The 18,522-nt window shown below is 42.3% G+C and overlaps 1 protein-coding gene across 1 annotated transcript; it reads left to right on the top strand.

Moving 5' to 3' along the window:
- The first annotated feature begins 103 nt into the window (after positions 1–103).
- zgc:92275 (uncharacterized protein LOC436885 homolog) lies at positions 104–18,210 on the top strand. Its single transcript, XM_027004259.2, has 8 exons — positions 104–1,752; positions 8,296–8,484; positions 8,664–8,842; positions 9,107–9,232; positions 12,250–12,369; positions 13,471–13,647; positions 14,219–14,402; positions 14,834–18,210. Exons 1-7 carry the CDS (start codon positions 1,323–1,325, stop codon positions 14,378–14,380), a joined length of 1,383 nt encoding a protein of 460 aa, XP_026860060.1. The 5' UTR covers positions 104–1,322; the 3' UTR covers positions 14,381–14,402; positions 14,834–18,210.
- Positions 18,211–18,522: the final 312 nt, after the last annotated feature.

Consider the following 18,522-nt stretch of genomic DNA (forward strand, 5'->3'; position numbering starts at 1 on the left):
TGAAACATTCCCGTCACCAAATTCCTGCTTGTACCAACCATATACAGTAAAATGATGATACAATTTTTCCCTTTCTATGTCAAAATCCAAATATGTACCCCTTTTCACATTAAACCTCATTATATAGCAACCACGGGTTGTATACTGTATACACATACAAGGGAATGCAGATGCCATCACGTGAATACTGTGGTACTCTCACCACTAGAGGACAGTGGAGTTCTGTACACAGTTATTACCGCCTCTTTACCTTCCAGCTTCCTCTCAGTCCTTGTGTGGTCAGTGTCTTCTTAGCTGTAGCAGGTGTGTTAGATTCGGTTTAGCACTGCAAGAAGGCAGATCTTAGTTAGACGGACAACTGGAAGCTGTGAGAGTGCAAACGTGAACAGCAATGCACAAGGTTAATGGATCCGCCAGAGTGCTAAACGTATTCGGCTTGCTTTAGAACAGAGTGCATGCTCTGGTCTTGAAAGGCTGTAGTCCAGCATTTTGGGAACGTTTTCCTGCACAAAGACACCCTTATTTATTGCACAACTTGAAGATTAAGCAAAGCGTCTGGAATATTCCATCCCTGAGGCTCCGCGCGTGCTTTAAACACAGAGGGCCGATAAAGGCTGGGGCGAAATACCACTAAAACGACAGCAATCACATTTTAGGGAAATCTGAGCCTTTTCCTTCAAGAAAGCGCTTTTCATCGTGATAAAAATTAAACAGCTCTCGTATTTAAAAAGACCGAACTACCAGACTAACCACGACTATGGGCTTTGAGATTTCTGACCAGATCCTGGATCCCGTATCGCTGTGCATGCTGGATTCTGCAGCTATATGGCCACGTGCCGAACTACATTACCACTGGAGCTATTGAATTTTTATTTATTTATTTAAATTTCCATTTTAATTTCAGCAAGTAACTCGCACTCTCGACAATGCAGTACGGTCTTCTCGGCTGTCCCAATGAGTCAAGACTATGACAAAAACACGACTCACGAAAGCCGTGCATCCCCGACCGCCTCGTGACTCTCACCTGCGGAGGCGTGTCAGCCACCGCATCGCGTTTCCAGGGCGCGTTGGACTCGCGAGCTCATTTCGGACGCGTCCGTGGGGCGCGTGCGTAAACAGGTCGCCTACAGCTCACCTGTCTACTGTCTAAGACGGACGATGCGGCATCGTGCAGCTCTCGCGGAGGGGACGTGGGTCGCGCTCGCTGGTCTTAACAGTGTGTTTCCGTGACGGTGCGTTAGTGGCGCACGCGCACACACACGCGCGCGCGCGCGCGCGTTTGACTGTCGGTTGCACCGCGCGGGGAGCACTAATCGAGCATCATGGAGAGTTGTGGCAGTTCACTGCTCTTCAAAGCGCTCGCTATAGGCGCGATCGTCCTGACCGCCGCCGTGCTGATGCACGCCCGGGATCCCTGCGACCTGCTCTTCGGTGCGGCGTACCCCGAGCTGTGGAGGAAAACCGGGCTGGCCGGAGCCCCGGCGCGGGCCGCGGCGTGCATCTCCGCGGGGGTGCTGCTTCTCGCAGCGGGCTGGCTTTACCGCTTGCTGTTCGCTCCCCTGGAGCTGCTGCGAAGCCCGGACGACGTGGGCTACATCGCCGCGGATGGTCGCTCCCGCGCCCAAGCCGCGAACGAGGTGCGTCGGAGGCGCAAGACCGGAGAGCTGCCGCCGGTTTACCCGAACGGGTGGTACCGGGCCTTAGACTCGCACATGCTGGAGCGAGGAGACGTGAGGAGCGTGACCGTCCTGGGTATGTATCTAGTGTTCACCAAAACGCGCCCGGGAGCGCGCTTGCGGAAAGCCGTGCCTTCCCGAAAACGGCCAATTCCTTTCTGTGTGGCACCCTCAGGTTTCTGTCAATTTCTTCTGTTCTTGACAAGTTTTATTAAAGGTCAGGGAGGTGAGCTACGCGATCCGAGCGTACCGGCGCATCCCTCCCCTCCTCCTGTATCTCTGTGGCTCTGTGTCTGGGCTACGTGTGTGCATGTGGTATAAAAATAGCGTTCCTCACTATCGCAACCGTTTTTCAGGTCACTCCAATCACTCTTCTCACACTAACTTGCTGTGCACCCTCTAAAAACTACAGTGCTTTGTATGGAGTGCGACATGCCCGCTTCAATTCTCAAAGCATTGCGTTCACGTTTATCAAAAGTCTGCATTCATCGGTTTATGGGAAACCGATATGTCCCCATTACTCAAGTGCATGCTTTTGTGTGTGAGTAAAAAAAGTAAAGAATTAGAACTGTAACCTGTCCACGTCATTAGATTATGTGAAATGTGTGATGTCCGTCAGGTTTCTTTAGTATTGTACGGGGGGTGGGCGGTGTCAACTCTTGGAAGCCACAGCACTAGTAGAGTTGTTGGCTTTAGCCTGTTCTACCACACCGTGTATCATATGGCTTTGCTCATATCTACCACACCGTGTGTCATATGGCTTTGCTCATAACTAACTAATTCAGTCAGATGTTAAGTCAGTTAAATATATGAACATTTTGAACATCCTGTGTAGGGCTGGAGTCTGTACTCTGGAATACAGTAGTTACATGGGGGATTTTAAAAAAAGTAAATATATTCATTGAAATTAATTCAAAGTTGAAAATTTGGGTCAGATCTCTTCTTATCTTCTCAGCATATTCACTTGACACTTTGAATGGCTACATACTTTTTTTATGCATAGCATGTAGGTGAGATATAAGGAGAACAGTACATCAGTTAGCTGGTGATGTTCATAGTCTGTGTGTAAAAACGGGGTGTAGCATAACGTGCAACCCAGAGCAGACCTCAACAAATCATATTCCTAAACAATTTAATTCCTTGCAAAGACTAGCTTTGTTGAATAAAGAAACAAGTGGTTTTATGTATTTATTTATTTTAAATATAAGTCATAAAATAATAAAAATAGTATTAAAAATAAGACTGAAAATAAATTGGTTATGTGTGTATTACTTAAGTAAAATCACTGCTGTTTCAATCAGACAATATTAGTATCAGTGTAACAGTTTGCAATATCCTACTCAATACAAAATAACAGATATACAGTGTATAACACTGTATAAATCTTAACTTTTTTTTGCTATAGGAGGACCTTATAGTACATTTTACACTGAATTCGAATGTGTTTTTAGAATCTTTCTATCACATATGGTCTGTGATACCATAATAATACAATTTTATATTAATTATATATTACTTATTCATAAATGAAGCCTAAAATATGTGCAGACCTCTAATATGTACAGTGTATGATTTTTGCCTACATTAGGTCTCAGGAACATTCATCTGTAGTGTCCAGCAGTAATCTGCCAACACAGAGGGGCTCCACTTTCCTTGGTACCGCTTTTTTGCACTATACATAATGACATATGAGTATACTTGCACAAATAACTATGGGTGAGAGATACATTCTGAAAACATATTTGGATTCAGCATGCAAATATAGACAATAGACAGATATTTTTGCAGGAAAGCAAAATCATTATTGACCAGTGTAATCTATGCAGCACATCAGCTAAGCCTTTGGAACTCCAAGAGGTAAATCGGAAAAAGCACAAGAATCAGCACAGGCGTCCCTGGGGACTGGACGGCCAGAAATGCTGACCCCGAGCATGTCACCAGTCCTGCTAGTATTGCTGTATCACTGACCTGCTCCGACCCTTCTGCTGCAAACAGAGGATTCAACTCTTTTGAATCTTGTTGCTAAGGCAGTTCAGCATCTTTGGTTACTTTTCCTGCCCTTTGTTCTTTCTAACGTGTCCTTCGGTGGGCCAGCCAGGTTGCTAGGAGAGACCTTATTATGTTGCACACTCCTTTGGGTTTTCAGTGTAAACTTCAAACAAACCACCTTTGTTAATTGTCTGGATACATCTTAGCCACTTAGAAACGATTCTTTTCATGTCTCTGTTGAAGTGTCTCTTGGATGACCATGGAGAAGGCCCGGGAACAGACCAGAGTCCTCGCAAAACATCACAGTACAAAGATGCAGTTGGAGAAAAAGGTTTTTGCAAAGCTTGATGAAACTGCTTTTCCTTTCAAATGGTGCCTCTAAGCACAGGTTATTCCAATAGTATTTTTCACCTGTGTAGCTTAATTAAATCACTCGGAACATCCTCCAGAGAGCAACTCATTCACTCTCCTACCTCTCGTATGCTCTGCTGTGAGCGAAATGGTAGCACTGAGTTCTTGGAGAGAACTCATATTGAAATAAAGCTGCATTTTTATTACTGTTAGGTTCTGGTCTTGGCGGCCAAGCAGGCACGTGAAGAACGAGGGCACTAATGTGGAGTCAGCAAAAACCCCCACACACGTAGGAATTAAGTGCAGTTGATAAGGAAACGTGTATAATACAATAATAACGCACAATAATGTAACCAAAACAAACACCACAAACACAATACCGGGTGAATATTTACAGGAAGGTATACAAAAGGTGAACCCAAAACACAGGCGCTAATCTGGAATGAGCCTTGGCAGTGCCTAAGCACAGAAAGAATCTAAACACGCCAAACTGTTCTGGGGTGCGTTTCCCGATAGCGATTAATCTCACTGATATATGAACTACTTTAAGAACGATGAACCTTTAAGAATGCCAAAAGACCAAAAACCAAAAGAATACCTTTTGCGAATGTTTCCCAGAAGCCTTCTTAGTGTCCAAACTTAGAAACGAGTTTTAAGTACTTCTTTACTGACTCCGCCTCGGCATCCCTGCTGGAAAAGCACTGGCAGTCGGAAACCGAAAATTTAAATAAATACATTTACATACATTTTCTCATTATTATATCACAAACGTAAATAATTATTAAAAACTAATAACTAATAAGTATTTAAATTACTGGTGTAAAGTAAAACATGTAAAACATTACACTTGCAATTCCTTCCTATTGCATAATAGGCACACAGTAAATCTTTCAGTCCAGAAGTACGGCAAAGCGTTGCATAAACTGAATTTTCCTAAAGCTACAGATATGGTGTATTAGAAAAAAAGATGCAAAGACAAGATTTTTGTCAATGATTGTTCAATTTAATTATCTTTCGTGTGGTGGGCACAACGTTTAGTGAAAGTAAAACTTGCACCACAATAAATGCATATTCATGTTTATAACAGAAACAACAAGCACAGGTCACTCACTCAGTGTGTCCTCCACTGCACCAACAATTCCAGGAATGTTCCCATTTTGATGCAATGCAATGCATCTCTAGTGAATGAAAATGTGAAAAATCTGGCCTTACTCTAGTCTGGCCTTACTCTAGTCCGGCCTTACTCCGAGTTACTTATTTGTGAGAATGATTAATCAGTTTGACTGGTTATGTCATAATAAGCTTATTAGAATAACTGTAGTCATTTCTTTGCAAAGAATACATTAATTTACTACTACTGCTACTACTACACTGGAAAATGTATTTAATTTAATTAAAATAATTTAATTTAATTGAAAATAAATTTTTTAAAAAGTCTAGGCTACAGCAATAAATAATCTCGTGTTCGTCACTAATTTAATGTTTAATTAGTTAATTTAATACTGGGAACATACTAACTACATAATTCAAGCGAATAGCATCAATATTTGTTGGCATTGGATGTAGTGAACACCGTTTATTTTGTGAGATTTTTCGGTACATTTGCTATATATTTCCTGCTTACCTTGCATTGCCTGAGATTTAAAAGTCCATGGGGGATTTCAATGACTGTCCTTTCACCCCTACCCTGCACAGACAGGTTTGAGCAAAGGTTTACTGCATGTACAGTTTAAGGAAATGATCTGACTCCTTATGAAAAGGTTGGGAAGGGCACATTATCCTGTATACTGTTATATTGGTGTCACCAGCACAAAACCACAGCTGGTTCTTAGATAGTTGTTCTCTCCGGTTAGCTAATATTTAAGTATTTACATAACAAATGCTTACTTGAAAGAGTTTCGCACGGCTTCAAGATAACACAGCATTTGTAATAAGGTGATAAAATGATATTGTAAATAAAAGAAATGCAGGATTGAAAAACTACAACCTGACTACTACATGGAAAAATGCAAAGGCTAGAATAACTATAGAATGAATCGGACACGTCGCATCCCCAGAGAACCATGTGTCTCATGCTTTGTTTTATTAACCATGGAAAAGTTTCAAACAGAACCGTGTTTTAGAACCACGTTAACCAGTCGGATCAGTGGAATTTGGAGATGACCGCTGGGTCCACTAATAAAAAGAGAGCAATAAACACAAGAGTGGGAGATACATTGTCTTCTACACAAATATGCTGTAGATCAAGCTAATACAAATTTCATTTCTTGACGTAAAAGGATGAGCTTAGGAATGTATCCTGATGGTCCCCACACAGCTAAGGACAACCATGTGCTAACACATTCCTCCAGCAGGACGTGCTGTGACCTGTCCTGCAGAAGGAGTGTGAGATTTGTGCCCTCGACATCCACTCTCACCATGCCTGCCTCTGCTGGGTTTCATGTTTTCTCTGCAGCAAAAGCACATCGAGTCTCCTGAGTCAGCAAGACCGTTTAATGTGTGTGTGTGTGTGTGTGTGTGTGTGTGTGTGTGTGTGTGTGTGTGTGTGTGTGTGTGTGTGTGTGTGTGTGTGTGTGTGTGTGTGTGTGTGTGTAGAACGGAAGCAGGGAGTGGGTGTGGTCCGGAGCTGCTTCCAGCATACTGCAAGGTTAACACCCAAGAGTGCTTAAGTACTAACACCCATTCTGGAGTCATGCAGGTTGTACAGTATGTTGTTCATTAAAGATGTGTTGGGCTGTTCATGAAGACTGTGTGCTTATATCTAAGCATTTCCTTGTGTCTGTGAGATTCTTCTTCCTTGCCTGTTGTTGAACTGTGCTGGGTATTGAATGTGTAAGGCTGACTGTGAAAGCATGATTTGATAATGAACATAGCCTTCTATGTAGTAATGCTCAATATGACATGAATAAAACCTAGTACCTAATAATGCCTGATGTGATCGCGAATATAGTGTGTTATGTTTTAATGCATGATGTGATAATGAACATTATCTTCCCACATAATAATTCCTGATGTAATAAAGAATATAGTGTTCTACATAATAATGCACAATGTGATAATGGATCTAGTCTTCTGTATAATAATTCCTAATGTAATAATGAACATACTCTATAATATTTTTTTTCCTAATTAACCAATGAAAGGTGCAGATTCATTAGTGATTCTGCAACTGAAATATGTAATACCCCCCCCCCCCCCCCCCCCCCCCCCGCCAGCCAGCCGCCACACCCCTACCTCATGTAGCTTGTGGAAGGCATATTTGCTAAATCTCAGGCGTGTCTCTGTGTGCAGTATTCTTTTACCATGCAGAGCTACTGGGGGCGCCCATTCTGCTCCCAGCACCATGAGGCTGTGCTAATTTGCTAAAGTCACCCTCAGGGATGAGTCACTTATGGCACGGTTAATATTTTATAGTGCTCTCCAAAGTCCACTTTCAGGCAAGTATTATTTAATTAGCCTTTAAGCAGTGAGAGCGTAGTTATCGATCTACATGCCTCGGCGTTGCACTGATGAGGAGCAGTCAGTCATCGGAGATAAAGTGGCATGATGCTCAAATGTGGGTCACAGCTGTGTGAAGGGTCTGCAGTTTGAGAGACAGCGTGCGATGTACCTCACTTGACAGGATGCAGCAGCTGGTCAGAGATTGTCACACTCAAACAGCAGATTTGCTGTACATGAATTCATGTTTCTCATACTTCTCCCCACACCTCTTTCGTCTCTCTGCTTTCACTTTTTCCTCATTCATGTTTTATTTCTTTGACTGACGCCCCCTTTTTAAATGACACTTATCCCTGTCCCAGATTCAGATCTGACGCAAGTCAGTTCAGCCTGTGTGTTTCATGGTACTTTACTTACCTACTACCCATAATGTATTCCCCGTTCACCCTAAGGGAGGTGTCACCTTTGATCCTTTAACAGAATGTTCTGGACACTAGGAGCATAAATGGCCTGTATGTGTTTTGTAACATTTGGCACTTCGCCACCTGGGGCCAATATTCACTTGCCTGGTGGTGTTTATCACTTAGCACTAGCTTTCCATATCTAAATAAATGTTAATAAATGCAAATTTAAAATTAAGATCGTTGGCCTACTGGTCTTATGTGTGACCCTGGAGTTGGCACTTTGCTTCAAAACCCACAGGGATCAATTGCACAATGCTGCCCTCTTCAGGTTATTTTCTGCATTTTCATGATGAGTTTTCTAGTGTGGGTTACTGAGGATAATATCAGTAATATTTCCAAAACGTCATGATTTATAAATGCTCTGCTTGGGTCTTTAGGTGAGCAGGTGGCCGTGTTCCGTGGTCAGGACGGGAAGGCCTATGTTGTGGGTGCCTACTGCCCTCACCTGGGAGCCAATTTGGCAGTTGGTGGGAGAGTGATAGGCAGCTGCATAGAATGCCCCTTCCATGGGTGGCAGTTCCGCGGGAGCGATGGAAAGTGCGTCAAGATCCCATATGCTGAGAGAGGTAATCGGCACGATGAGGTTGACCAGAGCTTCAGCTTGAGACACTGATGACATCCCTGTGACCTCACTGGGTTCTGTGTAAATACATAGATAGATAGACAGTATGCACCTCCAGAGAGCTAATTTGTAGTACTGTATACGTGCCTTTGTGTGTGTGTGTGTGACTGCATGCATGGCCAGTGCCTGAGTTTGCTAAGGTTCGCTGCTGGCCAAGTTGTGAGATCAATGGGCAGATCCTGGTGTGGTTCCACTGTGATGGAGAAGAGCCAGCTTGGAGCGTCCCCGAGCAGAAGGAGATCAGCCGTGGAGAGTGGGTGTACCGTGGGCGAACCGAGCACTTCATCAACGCACACATAGAGGTACTGCAGGCTTAACACAGGAACTTAAAATAGACTAAAATAAATATAAGCAGGGCTGAAAAAACATACAAAAATGAACGTCTCCACGAACATTTGACTAATCCAAAAGTCTCTTTGAAAAGTGAGAGTATGTATACATATGGCTATGTCCAATAGTTACCGCACTGATGGCCTTTTTATATATCCGTATAATACCTAAAATGCAGTTCGGCAAGAGGAAAATAACTGATTCCTAACTGCCCCTCTACTCCCACCACCCTGTAGGAGATCCCAGAAAATGCTGCAGATATCGCTCATCTGGCCCACCTTCACACGCCAGGCATTGTGAGTGGAGTGGATCTGCGCTACACCAACAGCAAGACCTGGGAGTTCCTTCGGCACAACTGGAAGGTGAGCTTCCCTACAGGCTGACATATCCAAAATTCATTTAAGTGTCCCATGGGAAATTGAACTGTCCTGTGGGGAATTAGATTTTTCCCATATGGAAGCTCGTTTTGGACACAAAGGCTGCCAAGAACTGCACAAAACTAGACTACAGTCATGCAGAAAACTAAACCACAACTACAGTGTAGCAGTACCACATGAAACCAGTCCTAAAATCTGTAGCGAACAGCACATTGCAGACAATGTCTGGGGGAGCAAATTAAGATTTTGGTAAACAAAAAAAGTTCATTTTAATTGTTCATATATTAATGAGATTAAAAATTATATTAAAATGAGCATTTTAGTAATGCAGACTTTGCATGCAATCTCTTATGGTCAAACTGGTTGTAGTTGCAGTTACACTTGTTTTAGTATCTGTATAAGGTTTTCTAAGTTGATTTGCACTGCTTTCCGGTCCTTTTTGTTTTATATAAATGCAGAGTAGTAATGCAACACAACCAAGTTAATCTTATTTCTTTTTATTCATCTATTTGAAGTCAAAGAAATGGCTAAATTGGTTGGTCTTAGAAACCACCCCATCCAAAATTGAGGACAAGTATGACTATAAATGAATATGAATGAATATAAATGAATATGAATGCCTCTGAGCTTGGCTGAGACTGCTGCACCTGCCAGTGTTTATACTGTATTATAGTTGTTGTGTTTTATAACCCACCAAAGTTCTGATTGTGGAGTTCTGTATTAGTTGGCTCAGTGGTTGAGCGCCAGGCAATAAAAGTTACTTTACCAGTAATTGTGGTTGTAGGAGATGTTAATCCCCTAAAGTACAGCTCCCTCTGCTGTGCATTGAAAAGCCAGTGCACTGGCTGGACCGGTTAAACGCCATCGTTCCAGATATGAAGCAGCTGTCCCATGAGCCCTCTCTCGTCACCTCTTATCGACAGATCACAGCGCTGTTTTTAAGTCTGCAGGGTTCCTGTCTGAAAGTCGCCCTCGAGCTTTGTATCTGCACGACTGTTCTGCTATAGCAAAGGGACTGTTGTGTCTCTGATCGATAAGGCTATTTTCTCAGGAGCACAGAAGGCTTAGACATCTTACAACGTGTTTAAACCAGTCAGCCAAGACGAGCTGAACAAGTGTGAGTAGAAAATGCTCCTCTCTAAGGTGACTCACTCCATCAAAAACAAGCAAAGAGGAATAAGTATGAGACTGATACTCACCCACCTTTAGAACTTGGCTCGAGGAATCTTTTATGAGTTGGTTAAGTCTGTTGGGAGCTGTGGAGAATGGAGGTGAGAAAGGAGCTCGCACCCTGCAGCAGGGCGAATGTGAGACTCTTAGCATACCTTTCTCCTCTGTCTGGAAGGACGCTGCCGCTAACATGCCTACTCCAGAAGATGTACCGTCAGTGTTGGTATGCTGACCGACATGCACCTTGAGGATTGGTGAGGCTAAACTGCTTCTCCGAAAATGTAACTGCTTCAGGTCAGAAGAGAAGGATGGGTTTCCGGCATAGGTGAACTACAGTGAAGAATTAGCACTTGTACTAACAATTCTGTAGAATTCTTGTCTGATAGCGGGTCGGGTTCTTACTCAGTGGAAGGATTCAGTGGTCTGTGCTGAACCAATACACAGCACACCACTGTTCCTTCAGGACTTTAGGCAGATATCCTTGCTTAGTATATGAGTATAGACAGACAAGATATGTGAAGGAATCTTAAAAAAAAACCAAACAGTCAGCCTGAAAATGCAATCAGAATCACAGGTTCATGAAGAACAGATTGACTGTTTCCTCTCTCCTACAAGCTCACACTGTATGTATCAACTTCTTCGGGGCCTTCGATACAGTTGATCATGGTCAACTTCTGTCTACATTAGCCGTCTGTGGTATTTCCCAAATTCTATGGCTGGTCCTGAATGTCTATCTGATGGAGAGGCAACAAGCTGTATTCTGGGGGAACCTTTGTTCTCAGCACAGTGTGTACAAGCTGGCCTTCCTTGATGTGTATGAATACACTAGACCAGATGTTGCCTTGTGGTGCGGAGCCGTCACGTATGCTGAAGTGACGTTGAGTGAGCTGTTGATGTGATCTCCTCCTGGATAAATACAAGCTGCTGTTGATGTGATCTACGGTTACGCAGGAGAGGCAGAATCTTTTTGCCTGTTACCTAATCCTTTAAAAACAAAAGATGTGGTTATCAATTTCAGGAAGCCTCAAAACAAACCTGATCCTCTTAAAGGAACAGGGGCTAGAGTGTGTGGAGTCAGATTAGCTCAGACCTGACATCGTCAGGAGAGTCCAGCCATGCATACATGCCATGAGGAGCTTGCATGCCTATCACCACTTGCTCTGCTGAATGTTTGTTGGACCTTCTTCTAGCCTTGCTATGCTTCTCCTGTCTTGGCAAGGTTACCTAAGTGTGTTGTGCAAGATCCGAGTCCATCCATTTCCTACAAAATAGTAAGAAATGTTTACAACCATTAAGCCCCATGTCTAGGGCATTTAAACTACTATAATCAAACTTTTGTTTATATGGGATTGACATTGGACTAATATCATGAATATTTTTAGTAAGTACTGTATTGCACTGGTTGATATCAATGGTAGTGTTGGATTTGTTTACTGAGCTGTATTGTTTTTCATCTGGTTGTACAAATTCTTATTTCATGTACTTCAGTGTCCTGTTTATTAATAAACCTGAACTTACAATAGGGAAAATGATTCAAAACACTACTTATGCTGTATGATAAAATTTTTTCCACACCACTGTAAAGTACTGATGTGCTTAGTTGCAAAGGATTGAAACTAAATCTGCAAAGCATCCTACTGGTTTGAAAATGAAAGGTTGGCTCCTTGGTGGACATTGGATTTAAACATTCCTAAGGTTTTGTTACATTTAACTTAATGACTCCACATATTCACCAGTATTGTATGATGCAACCGTAAAGCTGCTATCATCTTGTTCACATCGATGTTTCTATGTCCTCCTGTGTCTCTTGCGTGTGTGTGTGTGTGTTCCAGGTGGAGTGGACTCCAGAACCAGAGCCATATAAACACTGCTCTCAGATGCTGGTGAAGCATGCTCTTACTGTGTTCGGCAAACACTGGCCTCTTTTGGATCTTAACGTGGTGGCTAGGCAGGTAATGCCACAGCAGAGCAGCAGGGGGCACCAGTGGGTGTCACCGGGGAATCAGTGCAGTGCTTCAGTCTTGTTAATCATGCATTCAGAGACATAAGAACCGTGGTTTCTTTGTCCCACCACTGCAGTCACAACATATGTTTTTTATTTGTTTATGTACATCTTGTTAAATTAAAGCTCCGAGATTGATCCTTAGCTTTTGCATATAGGGTGCATATGTCCAGATTGGATGCATATGTCCAGATTGGGTGCATATGTCCAGATTGGGTGCATATGTCCAGATTGCATGCATATGTCCAGATTGGGTGCATATGTCCAGATTGCATGCATATGTCCAGATTGGGTGCATATGTCCAGATTGGGTGCATATGTCCATTGTTACTTTTATGAAATGTAAAATCTATTTTGTGTTATCAGTTGTATGCGTAATGTGTATTTTATGTCGTTGCCAAAGTCCAATTTCTATGATTTGGGTGGACGTAATGCTTCAATTAAAAGAGTCTACCTCCCACACAATATGAAGGATTTCGTACACGTAAAAGGAACTCATTCAAATAGGTCTGAGTGCCTTTATTCATTCCTAGACAAGAGGGGTTTTGTTGCACGAAACATTCCAAGTCCTTCACATACAATTCACCATCAGCACTCATTTATTTGAGCCTTGAATATGTGTTTGTGGTGCCTTTCAAAAAGACTACCTCGTAACCATGGCGATGCTAATTAAACACAGTGGTACGTGGGAGAGGTGTCGTTACTTAAAGCTGCACGGGGAAGTGTCGGACAGCTGCGCCCCTCATCGGGTGAAGCGCCATGCTCTATGACCGGGCTGTAGACCTGTTCTCTGCAGCTGAGGATTTGGGGTACGGCCTCGTGATGTGACGTGACGTGGAGTAACTAGGTGTGATGTGTTGGCATGCGATGCAGATGGACTGTGACGTGGCGGAAAATGATCTAAGGCAACATTGATTGCAAAGCAAACAGTGCATCAGGTTTGGGGCACACGTGTAAGAAGAGCCAGTGATGCAGTTCTTCAGCACATGTCTTTGCGCTGCTGTACGGTTGAGCTGATTAGCACTGAGAGGAGATGTGTGTTTGTGTCCAGGTGGGGCCTGGTGTGGTATTCCTGCTGTTTGACCACAGCTTCCTGGGTCGGGGGGTTATCATGCACTGTGTGACCCCATTGGAACCACTGCTGCAGTGTGTGTCACACACCATCTTCTACCAGAGCGGCATCCCCCCGCTGGTGCCCAAGTTTATCCTGCGAGCAGAGTGTATCCAGGTAACACACAACCATTTATAAACACACACACACACACACACACACACACACACACACACACACACACACACACACACACACTGCAGTAATCGTATTCTAATGGCTCTATTGGTCTAAACATTAGACATATCCCCTCTGTATGTGTGTGTGTGTATGAGAGGGTGTTAAGGTATTGTCTCACAGTTTATAGTGTTTATATTTTCTTCGTGTTTAACAATTTTGTATCTATAAATGTTTAGATGAGAGACATAGTTTTTTGTGTTTAGTCACCTTACGTTTATGTTCTGTTTACTTTCTAAAATATAGCTTGACTAATATTGCATTTTTATAGTCATGCCATACACAGTTCTTACACATGACCCAGGGATTCAAGCAGCCTGCCTTTGGGGCTTGTCTTCAGCAATCAATACCAGTAATTAATTATCTTTCAGATGGCAATTTTAAGAAGGTGTGTGATTATCTGGAAGAATAACAAGACATAACAGGGGTCAATGCTGCATAACGCTGAAGCACCTAAGGTTTTCCTAACCAGTAACCAAGAATCACTAAGTGAATGTCTCTGCCATGGCAGTTTGAGCGGGACGTGATGATCTGGAACAACAAGAAGTACATTTCTAAACCAGTTCTGGTGAAGGAGGACTCAGCCATCCAGAAGCACCGGCGCTGGTATAGTCAGTTCTACAGCGAGAACAGTCCACGGCTGCGCTACCAGCTCGACACAATGGACTACTGACCACACACAGCCTGGACTGGAGGTAAGGTTTTCCTCTGACTGACGTCTTGGTTCCCACACTGTAGAACTGGTGATGTTCTGGACCAGCTGCCTAGACCACCGTTTCTCAGGGTTCACCACGTGGTGCTTTATCCCCACTCCTTCCCAACTCCCAGCACACCTGAACCGAGCAAACAGGAACCAAACGAGTGGTATAGGTGTCCTGGAAACTAGGTCAGAGTGAAAATATAGACCATTTTTTGGGGCACTGCTTTAAAAAACACAACGCATTTATACTGTGCAATTGCTTCACGTACTGCTGCGTAGACAAACATGCTAAAAAAGAAGCATGGAATGTGAATGAATAGATAGATGGATAATTTGATTTGAGATAGAAAAATTGGTTATAGAAAATAAATAAAGTGCATTAACAGTATTGCAGCTGGAATGATTTTCCTCTCTTTTTCTTTGCAGCTTTTATGCAAAAGTTTAGCCGAATGCTATGAAATGGACAAGACACTCATTTTGGACGAGGCTGCAGCTGCTACGCAACTAGTTTTAGAGGGGAAAAAAGTCTTTCCTCAGTCTTGGAACCCATGAGTTGTTTTTCTGAACTGACTGAGCCCATATTTTTAAATATTCAAAAATGTTCCACGTTTCACATGTAAGAACTGAAAGTCTCAATGCAAGTAAGTACTGTTAGAGAACTCAATGGCCTCTCAGAGGACAGTGAATCTGCAGTGAGGGGAGATCTGCTTGCCTGTGACTGAACAGGTGTTCCTACCAATGTAAGCAATAACTGTCCATGTGCCAGTGGATGAACTGAAGCCACAAAAACAATCACGTGCCCACTGTGAAGAAGGATCCAAAGAGCATGTCCTTCTAATGTATCACAAAAACACTGTGCAAGTAAGCAACAACAAATTTAGATGTTTTGACACTATAATCATTCAGACTCGATGTAACATGAAACAATGACTAAAGGCAGAACTTACTTTGAGACTGAACCATAGTGAAATTTAGTTGTTTTAGGTGACCATAAGTAATACACTCAAAAACGAATTTTTATCATCGTATGCAGTAACGCCCAACAAACATCCCCCATAGGCAGTCTAGAGTTGCACGTCCCTCCTTCACTCTGGTACAGGTTAACTTCTTAACCGTATATCTCCATATAAGACTTTGTTTCGGAACTCTAAAGGACTGTTTTTATGGACCGTAAAGAATTTTTTTTTATCTACTCGAAGGAAACTTACTGTGACATACCCAAAAATGAGACACTGTATCCTGATAAAGGACATTTTGGAAATTGGATTCACTGTGCTGTGGTCTCAGGAGAAGAATCAAGTGCATTCTTGAAAATCATTGCATTTTTTAAGCATAATTATCACTCGGTAGTGCTAAATCTCTTCAAGTCTCTCAAAGCAGGAATCCAGTAAGACTCTGCAGGACCGGTAGCAGTCGGTCCATTGGAAGCCCCCGCCAGGAAGGCCGTGGACGTAGATGGGCCCTCCATGCCGCTCCAACTGCAGGATTGATTTTGTGGTGCAAGAGGTCACAGCTGCAGTGGAGTCGTCTAAAGCAGGACGCAGTGGGGAAACATGACATGACTGCCAATGGCGTCTCCAACCCCAGCTGGGACGTTTCCAGAGGTAGCACATTCCTACCACATATGAAGAGTTAGACCATTTCGCACTAGCTATTGACTGCTGATACGAACCAGTAGGAACCTTACTAAACTAAAACGCTTCTGTATTGTTGATAGGGTCGTGGTTTAGTTGAGATTTCTGTTCGAGTCTTGTGTTAATGAGCTAAGTAACTTCATTAGGAGACTCTAGATTACGCACAGAAAGCCTTCATGTCTGATAAGACCAACAATCTTATCAGAAGCCTGAGTTCAGAGCGCCGTGCAGAGAGCAGGCGCCTTCGTCCTTGTGCACTGATCCCCTGCACCCGATACGCTCGTGTGCCATGTTGCTAACTATGCCCGCCACTGTTCATGTAAATGTTCATGTAAACAAAAAAACAAACAAACAAAACCTCTGAAATAACTTCCAATAAGGTGACGTGAGTCATTCAAGCATGAATGCTTGTGTTAGTGTTAGCTCGTGGGAAATGTCACAGCTAAGGGCTAAGGGTGTCCTAATCTGACTTGTGGAGTGGTTCAGAGACATGTGTGCCAGTTTTTATTTAGATATAGATTGCAGTTCTACAAGTCAAAGCTTTGCTGATTGTTTTAATGTTGAGACATTTTAGTTTTTGATTTTTAAGATGAATTAAGCTGAATCCAGCCCCCATAAAAAGCTCCTCATTTCTCAGTTGTGTTTTGCATTTTTGATATGATAAGCTTTATTGCACCATAGTCCCTGTTTAATAGTTTCACATATGTACATCAGCATACAAAGCTTTCCTTTAATGACAAACTTTCTTTTTTGTGCTGTTTGAAATCCAATGCAACATTTTTTGTGTTTTGAAAAGTACAAGATATGTTTTCTTCTTATTTAAACTGCTGTGTTCCTACACATGGCTGTAGATATTGGATGCATGTAAAAAAAAATGCATATAGGTATATTAATTAGAAATTCAAAAATTAATCAGTCGTAGGTAATATCAGCTCATCAGCTCATTAGCTATTTATATCACACTGAATAAACACTGATGTGTGTAAGCTATGAGAATGATTAGTGTTGTGCACAGGTTAAAATCATCAGCCTGAAAAGAACTGCACTCTCTTCTAAAGCCAAGCTTGTCATGCAGAGCCAGTCAGCTTTAACACTCTCTCGTGACCAGCTCTTAATGCCGAGTGGCATTAGTTCATCTGTCTGACCACGCTGACATGACTGGAGTCTTTTACAACATGAGCCATATGCTGGATCCGGTCTTGCTAATAAACGTTGAATGTCATCCAACTAGACAGAGAGAGAGAGAGAAATCACATGAGGTCACTGCACTGGAAACATGTCAGTATGCAGATGTTTTTCACATCTGCCGATGGTGCCGTGTTAAAGGCAACTAGCTGCACTACACCTGCACTTTCTGTCTGCTTGGAGACTAGATGCCCATTCGGTCCTAGCGGAGACCGCACGGTAAAGCACAAGGCGGAGAAATCAAATGTGACTCACTGTGATGGTCTGAGATGCAGTAAGCATTCTGCATTACTTTTGTTAGCCTCAGCTGCAGTTATTTGATGAAAGTTCTAGGCATTTGTACTGAATTTTTAGGGTTTCAGTAAATTCTTCAGGTTGCACATATCTATTATAACCATTATGGAATGGTTGTAGATAAGAGATAATTACATAATTGGGGGGGAAATGTCCTTTTTATTGTTCATTTGGTATTGTTGGTCAAGCTGTTTTAAGTGAAATTCAAGAAAATGTTTTCTGGATAAACTGCTGGCAATTATTTTTGAAATCCAATGCAACAAATTCACTGTATGCCGCATTTTTTTCAGTTGTGTTAAATATGAGAAAAATGTGACTTTGCTTCACTAATGCTCTGAGGTAGTATGTTTACTTATGTGCAACGTCTTCTACTTGGAATATGAAAGCCTTTTACTAAAGTAAATTATTCAAATATAAACTTTAAAAGGTAGTGTGGAAGACATTTATGGAAAACAGTTCTATACTCGGTTTAAAGAAGAAAGAGTCACCTGACCTGAACCACAGAGTGCGCCAACACACTACAGTCTGAGTACAAATGTGGACCTGTGAACCTCACAGGTGGAGGGAACCTCACCTAATTCTAGACTGTCCAGTGTATGTCATTGGGACATGTAGTCAAAATATAATTACTGGAATCCTGTATAAATTTGAATCCAGATTCATAAATAAAATCCTCAGAATACAAAACAATTTTCTCTTTTTCTCAATTTTCTGAAAATCAGTTATACATATTCTTTTTGAAAGCACAAAGAATGGGATGTCATATATACATAGATTTATGAATAAACTATTCAACCATGCTTGGCCTGATGTTCAAATCTCTGAAATGCTTGACCTTGTTAATGTTATATTGAGTTTCTGCACATTGCATTTCAAAAACCATGTGCAAAAGAAATGCATGTTTCTCAAGACTGATGTTATTCAGTGTTATTTCAGTGACTGGAACTTTAGTTAGGTTAATCGGTACCAGAGGGCCACAATGCCGTTTACATAACAGTGATA

Source organism: Electrophorus electricus, chromosome 6 (genome assembly GCF_013358815.1).
Source record: "Electrophorus electricus isolate fEleEle1 chromosome 6, fEleEle1.pri, whole genome shotgun sequence".
NCBI classification, from domain to species: Eukaryota; Metazoa; Chordata; class Actinopteri; order Gymnotiformes; family Gymnotidae; genus Electrophorus; species Electrophorus electricus.